General features: G+C 37.8%; 1 protein-coding gene across 1 annotated transcript in view; it reads left to right on the top strand.

Annotated features, from left to right (window-relative positions):
- The window catches only part of STPG2 (sperm tail PG-rich repeat containing 2), a 182,250-nt gene extending 171,869 nt beyond the window's left edge, over window positions 1-10,381 (top strand). The window contains exons 14-15 of the mRNA XM_088529653.1: window positions 8,581-8,671; window positions 10,327-10,381. Coding sequence (XP_088385779.1) covers window positions 8,581-8,648 — 68 coding nt within the window. The 3' untranslated portion in view covers window positions 8,649-8,671; window positions 10,327-10,381. The remainder of the gene's footprint in view (window positions 1-8,580; window positions 8,672-10,326) is intronic.
- The last annotated feature ends 6,151 nt before the right edge of the window (window positions 10,382-16,532 follow it).

The following is a 16,532-nucleotide window of genomic DNA, read 5'->3' as shown; positions in this document are numbered from 1 at the left end:
CCACAGTTTCCTTTGGTGGCCCCCTGAGCCTACCATATATTTTACCTTGTAACCATGGCAGTGTAATAATTCTCAAGTCGAATCTTTTCATGGAACACAGCTTAAGTTTCACCAGCAGCAGGAAGTATTTGACTGAAAGGCAAATCATGGTCTTTTTGAGATGGGATTCATGCTGTGTAATTCTGAGTTCAGCGTGGGTCTAGAGGGGGGCAAGTTTAATAAATTCTTTCCTGGAGGCAGCTTTATTTCTGCTGCCTGGAGATACAATAGGCATTTTGTTCAGCTGGAAGGCTTCATTCTTTAAAATACACACAGAACTTTATTGTTAAAATCAAATAAAAATTGCTAATCATTTTTCTACTGCTCTCCTGATAGTTCAGGCTGATTCAGAAGTTCGTATCAGTGTCATCTGCAAGGAGATGTTACTCTCAGTGAAGTTTCAAAATGGTAATAGTGAAATACAAACAGAAAATTAAGGCTTTAATGAGTGAAAGAGTTACTTTTATATTTAAAACACATTCCAATAGGCTGTAAATCTTCACCCAACCCTTAAATTAACTCTCTTACTGTATATATCATATAGAGTCTATTCAGAGAAAATTGTAAAAGAGCAACAGTATTTTATGCATGCTAAATCCACTAATTCTGCATGCTTGAAAATTATAATATCACTTTTTTATGATACTTCAAGTAGTCTTGTACCAGAATATTGAAAGACAATATTGGTATACAGAGAACCGTTCATGTATAAGAGGCAGATATTCCTTTTTACAAGGACTTTCACTACTGCAAGTTAGATCTGTGCAGACATGAGCTGCTCTTCCAGGAAAGAACTCTTACTTAGAATGCTACAATATAGAATTATCTTAAAACTTATTTCATTCCATTGTTCTGCTGTGCATCTAGGCCCTAATGCTGCTTGCATATAAATTAAAGTGTTGTTTTTCAAGCAATTTATTTATGATCATGTTTGTGGCCTTGAGTGACAGTGACAGTTGAAGTCCAGGAAGAGAAAGTTGTAACTGGACTTGATTTATCCCTGAAAAGGTATGTACTTTCCTGAACTAAGGGGTCTGTGCCTGGCTCATATATTAATGTTATAGTAACATTAACCATATATTAATGTTCACAGCAATGCATCTTTAGAACCTTTTACAGCAGAATGGGAAGGCATCCATCATTGTCATTGCAGCCTAGTGAGAATGAATAATTTGTGATACTGTACCTTCGGAGTGTTGCTTTTTCAGGTTTTTTGAGTATGTTAGTGTAGTGCTTTGTGGTTGGATTTAACCACAGTGAGATGTTTGTAGCAAAAATACTGCCTTTTGAAGAGAACTGGAAATATCTACTATTTGCAGTAGATGTTTCATTCTTGAAGTGGTACAAATTTTAGTGTAGGAATTTCATGTCTGTTTTTTCATTTCCTTTTTTTGGTGTAAATAGCTGTGAGAAGGGTATTTTTATTATCAGATTGTTACATGAAATACTTTGAACATTCCTGTTTACTGTCAGCGAAAGTTTATTTGTTTGAGTTTATGCAGCCATTTTAATCCATTTCATGAGCTAAAAACATTAAAATAAGTCTGGTGGCTTGGCATCAGTTGGAAAAATGCTAGAAGTTTCTCAAGGATAATATCAAGGTAGGAAAGGATGCTTAATATTGTGTGTCGTTCTACAGAGCAAAATAAATTTTAAAATTTTATGTGCTGATAAGAAAACATCAGAGAGTACTCACTTCCCAGCATTTTATTATGCTGTTAATTATCAGCTGTGGTCAGCAATTACTGTAGGAAAATGTGCAATGATTTGCAAATGATGAAGCAAAGCATTTTCAGTCCCACTGAATACTTACCTTCGTACTTTTAAAATCCTGTTTAAGCTAAAATACTGTTTATTTATGTCCAATTTGAGACTAAAGGATTTTCAAGGCTAATGTATTTTCCATAAAGGTAGGCATTTTGAGATTACATCTGGGGACGTTACAGATCTAGCTGAGATTTTTAGTGAGAAAAGGTCGTTCTTTTTCAAAATGGGACACTTGCTGCACTCTTTTTTTTCGTGAGGCAGAATCTTCAGAATGAGTGTTTCCTTTAAGCAGCCCTTTAACTGCATCTTTTAAAAACTTTGTCATTAGTTGCTTTTCGCATTTAATAATAGCTTATTCGCGTTCTCACTTGTGTAGGAAGAAAGGCAACATGTGAATGATGTGGTTTAATTGGGCTGCAACATCATTAACTTACCTGGGAGCGCCCTTGGGGAATGAATCACGCACTGTAGGTCGTCGTTCTTCCATCGATTCCTTGTGCTTGTTTAGGAATTGTGCTGCCGATTTGCTTCCTGCTATATCGCTCCGAGCAATTCCTGAGCCCCTACTACTCTGCCCCCGTGTGCGGATTAAGTTGTTAGTTGTGAAAGCAGGTTGTCTTCCTGCTGCAATAAAATAGTAAAGGCCTCAACCTTGTCTTCTCCACTTCCTCCTTACTTAAAATGCATTTTCAACTGCCCTTTATTAGGGAACTTGACCCTTCTACAAAATGGAAGTTTGACTGGACCTTTGTCAGGGTGCAGCAAATTTAATCTAACCTCCTTATCTTGCAAATGGAGCACGGTCAGCGGTGAAAAGAATACCTGCCATTTGTCAGTTATTTGCTGGTCCCAAAGGAAAGCATGGAAATAAATCAGTGTCCAGACCTAACACAGTCCTACTGTCATCCCTAGATGGTAGGCTAAGAATTACCCCAGTGATGGTGAAGGGTAACGAGGTCCTTACCCCTGTTGTACCGCTTCCAGCTGGGGGTAATAGATGCTGTTGTTGCTGCTTGTACCTTACGAGAAAAGTAGCCTCTTTAAAGGAGGCAAGACTTATTTTCCCCTTTCTTCCCACAATGTATTTCTCATCTGCTACTTGTTTTAATGGTTGTCCCATTTGTTAAATTACCTCTTCAAAAATGGTACATTCCAAAACCTTTCCTGATTCATAGTTACCTTATGGCAATGATTATTTAGCGATTCAATATATTTTAAAAATGTCACTTCACCATTTTACAGCAATGCAAGCTGGATATCATTGAACATGCTCTGAATGTGGGAAAGATCTCAATATCTTTCATAAAAATGTGGCACAGCTGGAATACTAGACTAAACAATTTTCGAAGCAACCTGTATTACCATGGTAATAGAGTGCTTTTTTTGTAGGGCATTAAATGAACATGTGCAGTACTGCATGCACCACTCATCTCTAGAGAATTAAATAGGCAATTTGATGCATCTTTTTAAATATAGTCTATGTATTTATATCAGAGAAGACATCCTCAATAAGCTAATCAGCTTTTGAGTCCTAAAGAGGTGAGTTTTATGGTGCTTCTTCATTCTTGTGGAAACTTTATCATGTTTTCAGACTGGGCCCTGCATGAACTGTCTCTTTTCCAGAGGATTTTTGCTATTGTGAAATTGTCATTCTGTGCTTGAATATCTATGATTTTGGTCATAGTCTGTGTCACGTTGTTTTAGGTATCTCTCTCAGATGAAGAACCTGGGCTCTGACTCACTTGAAATTAGAAACCAAGAGCATGTTGCAAGCAGTAGTATTTGAAAGGTGCTAAGAGTTAGTGTCCGCATCTGTAGGCCTACTGCATTGCTATCGCACTCCAACCTGAAGCCCCCTTACGTGCCTAATGGTATTAAGTGGCAATTTCCAAATAAGTCATTTGGCTGCTCTCGTTGATATTCTGGAGACCAACTTCATTCAAAAGGAGGAGCCGGATTTTGGGTGGACTTCAGCTGGCTGTTTCATGCTTAGAATTAGCCTAGGTTGAGAAACTCATCTGCCTGGGACATATAGGATATGGCAAAATGGAAGGTGAAGGCTCATGGGCTTCCAGCACATTGTGGAAAAGCCAGGTTGGTGCTGGTTGTCTTCTCCCCAAATAGTAATGAGAAGACTTAACATGATTTTAAAAAGATAGATTTGGATTTCCTGGGAGCAAAATGGATGGTTGAAATGGGTTGCAAAATGGATATGTTGTTCCTCTCCTCCATTTGTAGGAGGAAGGGAAAGCTGGGAGTGATGTGAATGAGCATGGAGAACAGCTTTCCAAGGTACCTGCTAGTGAAATTTGGAGGTTCGTCAGTGCGTTTTCATTTATGCTTTTTTGGGGAAATTATCTTTTTTGTATGAAATCCAGGTCAGACAATCAGTTTTGGGAGAGCAGGGTTTTTGTGTCCCTTAATGAATGCTCGTCAGCTCTTCCTTCTGAAGCCTGATGCTACCTGCTAGTCTTCTCAAGGGTGTCTGCTGAGATGACGCATTCCAGGACAGAAATGGTTATTCTTTGGCCCTGATTGTGTGAACGTGTTGTATCTACAGCATGCTGCAGACTCTCCTTGCCCTGAGCTTTGGTGATTATCCTTCGGACGCTTTTCATCTTCTGCACCGTTAAGAAGCAAGATAATCTACACTTTGTTTCAGAAAGCTGTGACTCACAAGCATATTCATATACCCTGCAAAAGGTTCATAGTTTGTGTGCCATTATGTGGTCAGTGAATGTGCTAAGGCAGTAACAATAGCTGTGATATAAACATCATAAATTTCCTGAAATAGTTACAAAAAAAAATTTGAAATGAAATGTATTTGATCGCTTTTGATCAAGTGTGTTCGTATTCCAGTTGCTGCTGCTGTTTAATTGACATATAATGTGAAAAACAAAAAACAAAAGTGCACACGGAATACTTTTCCTCAAGAGAAGTGCCCACTTGGAGGAAAATGTTTATTATGTAAAATAATCTAATGATATCTATAAATGTTCATTTACTGAATAGAGGTGGAAACCAATTAGAATGATGCTTCTGCTGACTTTGAAAATACGTTAGATTAAAATTAACTTTCTCTCTATAAAAACAGAAGTTAATGGGAAATGTGCTCACCTACACCTGAAGGTCAGATACATACTCTTTATGGCTGAAAAGGCGATGGGGTAATAAATATTAACACAATGCAGCTTTTGCTCACTTTGCTAAAAATTCGACTGAGGAAGATCCTTAACACAATTTAAATGTCAAGTACCAAAGCATTTTTCCTTTTTTTTTTTAATTATTATTATTATTTTTTTTTACCATAAAGATTGCAAACCCCCTGGAGAATTTTCAGAGAGATTGATGCCTGAATATTTCTAAATTTTCATGGACTGTTTTGGCCTCATTTTAACAAGAACATAAAATGCAAACCAAAAGCACCTTACTGCAGATTCACAGTACACTGACTGCACTTCATATTAGTAATATTAATGATGATAATAACTTCAGGTTAGACAAAACACCTCCCTGTATATAACCTGAAGCAGAATTAAAAAGGGATTTGAGTTAAAGCACTAGTTTTGATTAGTATTAAAACAATTAAATGAGAATGCTCTTAGTTCTTTTTCCAGTAATATATATCTGTAAATAGTTTACTATTAGACTTGCAATAAATCCATGTTTAAGGCTAAATTCCAAAATTATAGACATCATCCTACCACTATGAACTTCCTATCCAAAACACATAATATGAGACTTCGTTCAGAGTTAAAGTTGCTTTTCTACATAAATATTTCCTACTGTTTCCTAAGTGTTTGTTCCAGATCTCTCAGCATTGTTACAATTTTTTCTCTTTAAGTTAAACAATTGTCCAGACTGATTTCATACAGGCAGCAACAGGGCAGGCTTCTTCTGTCTTTCCAATATATCTCAGCTTTGACATCCATAAAATAAATGTAAGGATACTTAACCAGTTTTTAAAGTATCTTTAGATCCTTGTTTGAAAGATGCAGTATGGTTTTAAATTATGTTGGTTATTTTTTACATTATTCCCAGCCATCAGACTTTGATTTTACTGCTTTACTACAAGGATAGATGTAAAATAAAAGTCTCACAGTGGTGGTGTTTACTAGGCTCTTTACATTATTCAGTGATCCATAGCTTTATTTTATTCTTAACTTATGTCTGGTATAAGTAAATAGTCATATTAAAAAAATGTGTCCTGTAGCTATTATGTTCTGTCTCAATCCGGTCATAAACCCCCCTGCCTTTGACTTGAGCAGTCACAATATGCTGCAGAAGTCATATTTATCTTTCTGTAAGATTGTTAAATAGCCTGTGTTTCTGTGTTCACTTCCAGTGCTAATAACCCGAGTTTCTTTACAGCATAGAGGAGAAGACTTGTAAGATTGTGTCTGAACACAGGGGAACACTTAAGAATGTAACCAGTAAAGGAGCGTAATCATTTAAGTACAATAAAAAGAATGTCTCCTTGAGGCAGAGAAAAATTGTCATTTTTAGAGTCTATGAAAGGGTAATTTTGCTGAACCAAGTCCATATATAAATAGAAGGTTGAATTTCATACAGGATTGAATGTCTTTTTCCAGGTTATAAAGCTGCAAAGGAGAGTTAATACTAAAGAACAAATTTCAAAGTCCAGAGTGACACATTTAAGTCTCAGAAGTGGAAAGGGCACATATCGTGTGTGTGTGTGTGCTGATTGTAAGCAATTAGAAAGAAAGATAAATTAGCTCAAGGGAAAATAAGTAAGGTCTATTCCAAGATATAATGCATGCATCGTAAATGCTGTTTTTTGGATTTGATTTCCACATAAATCTCAGTGAGCCTGTATTTTTGTTTAAGGTAAATCTTGCTTGCTCCTCTTATACTCTAAGTCTGCTGCTTTTTCATACAGCTTTCCTGGTTACCTCTTGTGCAAAAGTAACCATCTCCTGTGCCCAACTTTTGCTGCTTTAAGAATGCTTAATTCACAGAATATTTCCATGGCACCTTTGTAATGAAAAGCAGTTATAATATCTGAAAAGTAGAAATAAGCTTTTGAAAAATCTATAGACATTTTAAGTTAACTTTGCAGACGTGAGGGCTCCTAATATAAGTGTACATTGGCACGAATATTTTTCTTTCTGGAAGGCAGGTTTAATTTCTTAAGAGAGTTGCTGAATTTAATGAAATCAGTGACAGGAGCCAAGTAGTATAACCTAACATGAACTCACAGGGCTTGACTGTTGAATGCTGTTTGGTGCTGTGTGTCTGGTTTCAGTAAAAAGTAAAAATGATGCCAAGGGCCTAACCCTGCAGGCCTTGTTTGTCACTTCACACTTACCAAGGTTTCAGGTCCTTCGTGCACCTGTACTGTCCTGCCATGACTAAATGAGGGCTTTCCCAGATTGCATTTTCCTCTGCAGGTTTCTGACAAAAAATACAATGATCATCTTTCCAGTTTTGTCAAAATTTAATATCTCCTCCAGAAACTTACTGTTTTGAGGTTTCTTCTGCAGCCTGTTCTGTGGAGGGGCTTTTCTATTTTGTTTTTCTTTGTTCTTTTAATATTTTTTTCATGCAAAAGTTTAGTGCAAAAGTTTGCTAAAGATACAGTCTGTGTCATGTTTGTAGCTGAGCTGAATATTTTTTCTTTTTATTTCTGCATCCCCATAGTAAGGAAAATGTGTATGGTTTACACAACTCTAATTTATTAAGCTGATAAGCTCTACTGGGGCATAAAAGCGATGCAGCACGCTGATGTCTCTGATTGGGGTTCAGTTCACAGGCTTATTTATTGCAGAACCACATGAGGCTTCAAAAATACTGCCAAAGCAGTTTCCTCCTGGCCAGGGAAAAGAGTAGCGTGATCATTTGCCATGTTTCTATATCAAATATTGCTGGCAGACTGTAGTTTGCTTTCTCTTCTCATTTCTGCTTGCCTATCTGGTAAGTGGGATAAGATTCTCATAGAATATATTTTTAGTTAATAGTCAGTAACTGGTTGGATTTTATAAAATGCTAGAGGGAGATCTTGACTACCTCTCCTATGTATCAGCTGTCTCCAGATTGCTTTAGCTACATTCTAAAGCAAAAAATGTATGCTCACTTTTAAGTCGTTGGTTTCTGCACTCTGTATATTCCCTTAATCATGTGGTTAATTATAACAATAAGTATATTAGTGCAATTACAAAAAGGAAGTAACAAAATCTGAACATAACTATAAATGATTTTTTGCAGTGGGGGTGGAGAGCAGCTTTTTTTGTTATTATTATTTTCCTATGAAAAATTATCATTGTTCTTCACCATTGGGATAGTTCAGGCTATAAAGCCATTATGCAGTACCTGAAGTATCACCTGCAGAATTCAGAGTTAAAAAGAAAGATTCCTATGCCACGATCCTGAATGAGTATTTGGGCACCTAAGTATCTGTTATCTGCTTTCCAGAGATGCTGAGCTTCTGTAGTTTCCAATGCTATTTAAAAATGATAATTTAAAATCCTGAGCAGCAGTCTAGTAAGTAAATAGTAGGTACGGTGAGCAGCTCTGTTAGGATTTCTTGTGGAAGCATTGGAAATGTGTGGGTTTAGGGGGTGTGTGTATGTTGACCATATATGTAGGTGTTTACTTCTGTTGGGCAGTTTCTCAAGGAAACATAAAGTCAAGATTATGTATTATTTATGCTACTCTAGATCCGTCTGTTATGCTCATAAAGCATTTCTATATCCATAGTTAAGCCCGTTGCATAAGGACACTGTCCTCAAGAGAACATTTAATGTTGCTTTACAGAATCCTGTTACTGCTTGGACGAAGAGTATTTTCACAGGAATGAGGCAGTCCACCATGAAGCCCTCTGAGTCTACTTAGGAAATCCTTGATCGTAAGTATTATTGTATTGCTAGAAGCTTTAAAAGTTCAAAGTAGATTATTCTGTTTTCTAGCATATGCTCCAGGTTAGAAATATACACATTCTTATTTTGTGTATTTGACTGGGATGTGCGTGCCTTTATTCACTGGTGAAGAAACCATTACTATACTTGCAAATCCCCAACTATGCATTTTTATTTCTGCTCAGAGGAGTGATATTTGGTTAAACGAACTTTTAAAATAATTAGAACCTTTCGGTCTTTGCTAAAGCAAATGATAATTGTTTCAGGGATGGGTAAAGAAAAATGCATTTAATTTCCATTCATTTCCAAATATGTATTTTCTTCTTGTAGATGTATGTGAAGGAACTGTGAAAAATTACATACAAAAAAAATATAGCTGGCAGGCTTCTCCACAGGTCATTTCTTTTCTCTAACGACTAAGGCAATGAACTATCAGTGTGCTCTGTTACTGTGGAAACAATTATGATTATGAAGGTTATATTCTGCTTTTATTCCAAACGGAGACAAAAGAAACTGACATTCCAGAAAAAAATAATTTAAAGAGGCTAAAATAACATGCAGAGATAAAGCATTGTTAATTTTTGTCTGAAGTTCTGTGTTAGAAAATGTTGATTTTATTACTTGCCCCCAAGTAACAAACTTTCCCCTAATAGTCTGTTGTTCAGCATACTGCTAAATCTCTTAAATTGCTGCAGGCTGAAGTTTCTCCTGTTTCTATCCTTTTACATGCCTGTGGGAATGAAAAAGCATGTATCAAATCTTAGTTTTACTCTGTTTGGTTTTTGTTTGTTGTTTTTGTTTCTTTTTTGATTGACTTGGGATGCATTGATAGTGGGTATATCTGCTTTTCATGCACAGGTGACTTGAAGCATTTCCTTGTTTACTTAGCAGATTACAAAACTGAAATTTCCTGTTTTTAGGTAGCTTAGTTATTCTGTCTGTTCTTTGTTGTTGCCAATAGCCTACATTAAGTTCCCACCTGATTTTTATCTATGGAGTCAATTGAAACTTTCTTGAATCTTGCATCCAATGGCTGCAAATTTCAGCAGCTCTGAGCTGCACTCAGCATCATTGGCCAGTGAATCTTGTATCGGCTGAATCTCCTATCAATGTAACTTATTTTCTTGGCAACAAAAACATGCAGCTTCTGCTTGCCAGTTGCAGAACTGTAAGGAAAGCAAGTGAGCACCTGGGCTTTGTTAGAGGTGATGATGGGGGCAATGAAGGCAGATGACTGGGAGTTTAATGTTCTGGATATGAAGGTGCATCATTGGTGACTGGTCAGTATTTTACCTTCTAAATTGTAGTTGAGATTTTATTTTAAAAACCGCCTTTGAGGAATAGCCTGACCATTCCCTCAGCCATAGTGGTTCTGCTCAGAGGTGTTGACTAGGCAGCTGATGGCTTGGCAGCCTCTGTGCGCTCTGTTGATCTTGGATGCAAGAGGATTTACAGGCTAGTGCAAGACACACAGATCTTGGTAGGATTCACTAATTGCCTCCAGTAGCTGGCTAAAACTCTCGAATGCAGTGTGACCCTAAAGAATTTTCTTCCTAATGCATTAGGTTTTGAAAATATTTCTTTAGTGCAGGTGAGAAAATATAAACTTAGTGAATCATGTTTTTCTTCTTTCTCTTTTGCGCAGGATTTAATCCAGCATTAGTAACCATTAATGGCAGAGACAAGCTGAAGGCTCTCCTTCTAAAGGGAAAAATCCTTTCATGATGTTTTCAACCAGTTACTCAACCTGCTGTTCTTATAACCTCCTGATTAGAAGAAAGCTGTTTCTCCAAGAACTTTTCTCCAGACTAAACTTTTTGCTTCTTATCAAACATCTCTTCTTCACAATACAGTGCTCCTCCATTTTTCTGTACCAATAAAACCAGAAATATATTTTTCCTCCTTTCCTTTTCTTCCTACTTGCCCTCCTTTCTTTTTTTAAGGAGCCCTGAAATTGTGTAAATTTAATTCTGCACAGTGTAAAAACATTGCTCTCTGTCTTCAGTATAGGGGTTTAACTTGCATCCAGATTGGCCCATCATAGCTGCAAACCCTGTTGAAGATGTAGAAAAGAAGAAGGTAAAAGCTGTATCTTTATCTCCATGTTTGATATCTGTACAGCCTCTAAGTTGAAGAAATACTTTTGTCCCTTCCCATGGAAGCAGTGAGGCTGATCCCCAGCAGTCACAGAGCACAGCTAGAGGTACACAGCTTTCTACCTTGCATTCTCTGTTTCTCTGCCCCTGGGCATCCTTAATTGCAGTTATGCTGATAACAACATTGATTTTATCTACAAATATGGTGATATTCCAAGTAATCGTCTGCTGTTGTTCCCCGTTGAACCTCCAGCATTGTTTTCCCGCTATTTTATAAAATGCTAAACTTGGAATCTGGCATTGTTCGCTATATAAAAGTGAGACCAGGCTTCAGATAGCTTTTCATCTGAGCAATTCTCAAGGTAGTGGCTGCTTAAATATTGGAATTTAAATAATTAAAAAAAAAAACCAAGCAAATGTACAAAATTAACTATAGCAATTTGGAAATTTAGGCAATGCCTTTTCAAGTTTTGTTAGCTCACAAATTTAGCTCACATTTCCAGTACTACAAAGATCGACAAGTGCTCTCATTGGATTAAGAAAATTCTCAGACTGCCAAATCCATTAGATGTTTGCCTCTAACTGTGATGATTTGCATAATATTATGTCTTTAAAGTGTTGTTGACCGCAGATCTAGCTGTCATGTTTTGTTCTGTTTTTGGAACTAAAGCAAGTCCAGATTCCATTTGTGAAGATATTTCTCTATATCCCTTATTTGAAGAATACTAAAAAGTGTACTTCTAAGAGCTACTGCTGTAGTAAGTAAACATACTAAATATCTAGCATGAAAATCCTGTCCAATACCGTCCAACTTGCATGCTCTGCAGTGTTTGTCTTTTAAATAAACAACAGCTGGAAAAAGAAGATTGTTTTGAACAGAATTCACTGAGAAAATGACCTAGATAATGAACTTCAATAAGTTTTCTCCATCTTTGTTGTCACTGGTAGAAGTCCTTAGAGATGCTGGCGGTATCGGGATGAAAAATTCAAATCAAGGAAGGAAGTATTTTAAATAAATAAAAATCAACCAGCCAACCAACCAAAAACTCCTAGCCATTAAAAAAAAATGAAGTATAGATTGTTCTGGCATGAGGCACACCCACAAGACAGATAGTAAGTATACATAGATAATTGCCCAATATCTTTTCCTGTCGATATTGTGCAGAGGGATAGATCCAGGAAGAAAATGAAACCTTTAATAAATAAGAAATTTAGAAAATGGAATTTTTTTTTCATCTGTTACTTCTAATGCTATGGAGTGCAGACTTAAAACTGATTTTGTGTGGATGCTGACTAGATGTAAACTGCTGTTCTTGGCAAGCCACTGAAAGCTAACTACCAATTAAAAAGCATTCTGCAATATATCATTGCTCAGCAATAAAGTGCCTTAAATTCACTGTAGTCATTGATAACTCACAACCTAATAAAGATGGTGCTTAGCTACCAGCGATCTGCCTATTACAGAGTCATTTGCAGCGGTGGTAGCTGTGCAAAATTCATAGAGTAAAATGATTCATGAACTCCATTTAATCAGCACACTCAAAATGGGAACAAAACTCTGCAGTTGTGGAAACCCGTTCTAAAACACTTTCGAAAACGTATCATTAGTGAGAAATATTATTCTTGTGTCTCTAAAAGAATAAAAGAAAGGCAGCTGTGAAGGTAAACGTTGTACATATAACTAAACAACACCCATCAGAGCAGAATCTTTCATAATTTATTGGATCTTGGGGTGAAAGTATTCCAATCAACCATTAAGTAGGGATAACGTGTTCTGGAGTGTCCTACTTCACTTATCTGGACCCACTGTCTTTGAAGTGCTGAGCAAACCTGCTTTGATTGTAAAATTTTCTATTATAGCAAACACCATGAAGAAGGATCAACACACAAGTTTCTCAGGGCAGCAGCACCCATTGTGTTAATGATGGGCTCCAGCATGCTGATGTTGGAATAGAAAGTATTCGCATCATGAAGTTCATGCTAAGACTTTATCACATTTATTTTTATTGGTACTGTTATATTAAAATGTTTGTGTAGAAAATAGAATGTAGAATGCTAGAAGAGCTACCATACACAATTAATAACTGACTGAAAGAAAATAAGTTATCTCGACTTCTTTATTTCCAGAGAAGCATCTATACTGATACTGTTGAAAGCAATCTGCTGGTGACTGCTTCCCCTCTTGCTATGGTGACTTCATGTGAAAGTCCAAAATGGAGCAGTGCAGGAGCCACCTTGCAAAAGAACATCTCCAAACATGTTTTTGTGTATCTGATGGCCCACCTATCTGTGTAGCTGTCTTTTGTGGTCTCAGTTTTAAAAAGGGTATGTGAATGTTGTGATATACGTGATGAGGGCAGAAAATGTCCTGAGACATTTTCACGAGCGTGTGGTAGATACAGCCAAACTATCCATAGGATTCACAGTGTGCAGCAGCCCACAGCAATCCCACTGGTCCTCAAAGGAAGATCTGCCTTGGGCACATGCTTCCCACTTGGAGAAGACAACCAGAGTGGACTGGTTTTTACCTATCACTCCAGAGCAGCTCCTCAGGCTAAGAAATGCCACGTGGCACCCAGCAGGAGCAGCCTTATGATCCTGCAAAAGGTAAATCAAGATGGATTTTCTTTGCTCAATGGGCATGTGGTTTTGCTGTGCCCTCTCCCTGTGGTTTTTAAGAGTTCCTCTTTTTTTTTTCTGTATTTTTCATTGCCTGGACTTAACAGAGAAGTATCATTAAAAAAAAAAAAAAAAAAACAATGGGCACAAGTTACAGGTAATATTAATTAACACATCAAAACAAGTTGCAAGGTAAGATGATATATATTTTGATTCATTAGCTGAATTCTTTCTCTGCTTAACCCAGAGAGATCTCTGGTTCTTTGCATCTGTGCCTGGAAGGCACTGAAGAGTCTGGAGTGCAGTCTTGGATTTTATGGCTCTTAAGAGAGACTGACCAAGTGAGGAGAAATTAGGATGATGTGTGATGGAACCCATCTCTGACTACTGTGTTTGCACTAGGGTCATCCTTGTACCCACTGTTGCGGCTGGTAGGTTTCCTTAAGAAACCCCAAGAGTCACAGTTGCAGATGGATAAAGAGGGTCCAGGAGTGTGAGGTGCAGTGTGGACGTGGGATGAGAGGAGAGGGAGGAGAAGCAACCAGCTGGGATAAGCACCTCGACCTTGCAACAGCCGCAGCACTTTGCTCAAGCTTTGTTACTGCCTGAATTTTCAATTGTAAAAATTTGGCTGCTCCACAAAAGCAATGATTACAGCTCGATTTTTGCTCTCGGTGACAAAGAGACTTGTTTTAAAGGTAATCCCTGAGCACTTATCTCTGGCCTCCAGATAGCGCAGGCTGGTGCTGAGCAAGCAGCTAGCGAGCCTCTGGAGCCCATACTCACTGGAAGGACTGACAGGCTGCTGGGTAGCTCTGACCCCATGCTGAACAGGACAAAGGAAGGGGCTTGTGTGCGGTGGCAGGAATTTTTAATCTCTGCCCACGTGTTGCATGAAGAAATCCTGCTAGAAAGAAAAGGCTCTGAGGATATAGGTTTCACACATCACCCTGAAAATGTCCCCATTTATTACTTCATGAGAATGATGTGAAACCACGCTGCCAGTAAGTGTAAAACAAAATGTGTGTGTCAGTACTTTCCACACAATACTGGGTTTAGAGGTTTTTCTTTTTTTAAGTTAAAATGTCTTAGGTATCATTTCAGAAGCATTTAGTGGGATTTAAAACTTCAGACCTCTTTCTCCTATATTTAACATGCCTCATTTGTGCTGATTTTTCATAAATCTTCATAAAATACTGCGACATGAGTAGTGGAGGCAGAGGCATTTGCTTCAGGTGTTACATGGTGTTTTCTTCTAAGATGCTTTTTTTTTTTTTTTTTTTTTTTTTTTTCCTCCCCTAGCAGAGAACAGTCAAGGTAATGCTGGAAACTCTAGTGCTGAGAAGTCCCAAAGCAATCTCAGCAACACAGGATGTCCATGTCCTTGTCCCAAAGCTCGACTTTCAGCTTGTTCAAGCAGAAACAGTGAAAGAAAGATGCATTTCATATTGGAAGACTTTCAACGCTATAGGTAGGACTGAATCCTAGTGCATATTGAGGTGAGAGCTCCAGATTCAGGCGTAGCCTGACTACATATGGTTGTTCATAATCCATCAAAGAAGTACCTTAAAGGTGGTTTCAGGTGGTATGGAAAGCCGGATCATAGCAGGAATGTTTGTGAAGTTGTTTAGCTGAAATTATTATGAAACTCTGATTTTAAAGCTAGAAATATGTTTGTCAACATTGTGTATCATTTGACTACAGCTGTTTTTACACACAGGGAGTCAAGTTTTGCATGCCATGCCATATTACACTAAAAATACCAGTACACACAAGATGCTACCTGACTCCCAGAGGCTTCCCTGGACTAGGCATTTCAAATGTTTCTAGAAGTCTGGGATACCAAAACCAAGCTTGCTCAAGCTGTCATTATGAGGGGGCAATGCACTCAGGGAACTCCAGCTACTGGTAAATAGATCTCCTCTTATATCTACAGTTCTTCTAGCCTTTTCTCCAATATTTTTTCAATGGTAATAGTAGTTTAATACTGGGGAATGTGCTGTGTAGTTGCCTTACGACCTTTATTTTGAACATAGTTAATTACGGAATTTGGGGGTTAACCCATTTTGTTTCTTTTTCCCTTGGTGTGGCAAAGTGTTATTATAATGAGCTTAATTAAGTGAAAATGAATGTTGGCTTTCAGTGTTACAAAAGGTTGCTATGCACCAATAAATCATAATTAAATGTATTTAGTGTCATAGTAGGAGGCATTTACAGCCAAGTTGTTCGTAACAAATGTTAATTGTTGTCTAAAATGACAAGCTCTTACGATTATAAAGAAAACAAACCAAAGCCCAGTTCTGCTAACCAACAGGATGTTTACTTTGCAGAGAATTTTGCTGTTTTATTCATGAGCAGCTATTCAAAATGGTAAAAAGGTACTAAACTGGAGTGCCTTGAAGGTTTAGAATATGTCTTATTTTGATGGAAAGTGATCGCTGGTTGTTTCGGTGAAATGTAGTTATGGTTGGGACAGTGACATCTCATAAAATGCATGGAAGATGCCCCAGGGAAAGCTTCACTGATAACTGTACAGGACAAGCCAATTGAAATCGTAATATGGACTATATGAACTCTGTGCAATACAAGATGAGAATTAAGATATTTAGGGTTCGAAAGTGTGACCTAGTGCCATGCCGTGAGTGTGTACACTGGAGACAAGGGGAGCGTTCAGAGTTAAGTACCTCGCTGCTGCAGCTTCAATAGACATGTATTTGTAAAAAGCAGCTAGCAGATTGTTTGAGACCTGAGAGCCCCTCTGTGCTTCCACAGGTGTGCTTTGAAATGATGTTTTGCACAAATCAAAATATTTGCCCAGGGAGGACTGCTCATCCTGTCTCCAAGTGTGAAGGAGGCTTTGTGGCAGAGGGCACTTTTACAGGCGCTGGGGGAGCGTGTGCCATATACTGGAGAATTGCCACTCTGTGCACAAGGAGGGATGATAATCTCTCTCTACTTCATATACATATATATATACGCACATGAAAATATGCATGCTTTAATTTGTCTGTAGAAGAGACTATGCCACTGGGCATTTCTCCTCCTCGCCACACTCGCACGCGTTTCTGGTGAAGAACTGAGCATCAGAGCCAAAACGAGGGGTAGGATTTGGCTTCATTGCAATCAGTCAGACTGT

Source organism: Tinamus guttatus, unplaced genomic scaffold (assembly GCF_059628265.1).
Source record: "Tinamus guttatus ecotype Peru unplaced genomic scaffold, ASM5962826v1 Tinamus_guttatus_pri_ptg000028l, whole genome shotgun sequence".
In the NCBI taxonomy this organism is placed as follows: domain Eukaryota; kingdom Metazoa; phylum Chordata; class Aves; order Tinamiformes; family Tinamidae; genus Tinamus; species Tinamus guttatus.
Note: the sequence above shows the minus strand (reverse complement) of the source record. Positions and strands in the feature narration are given on the sequence as shown.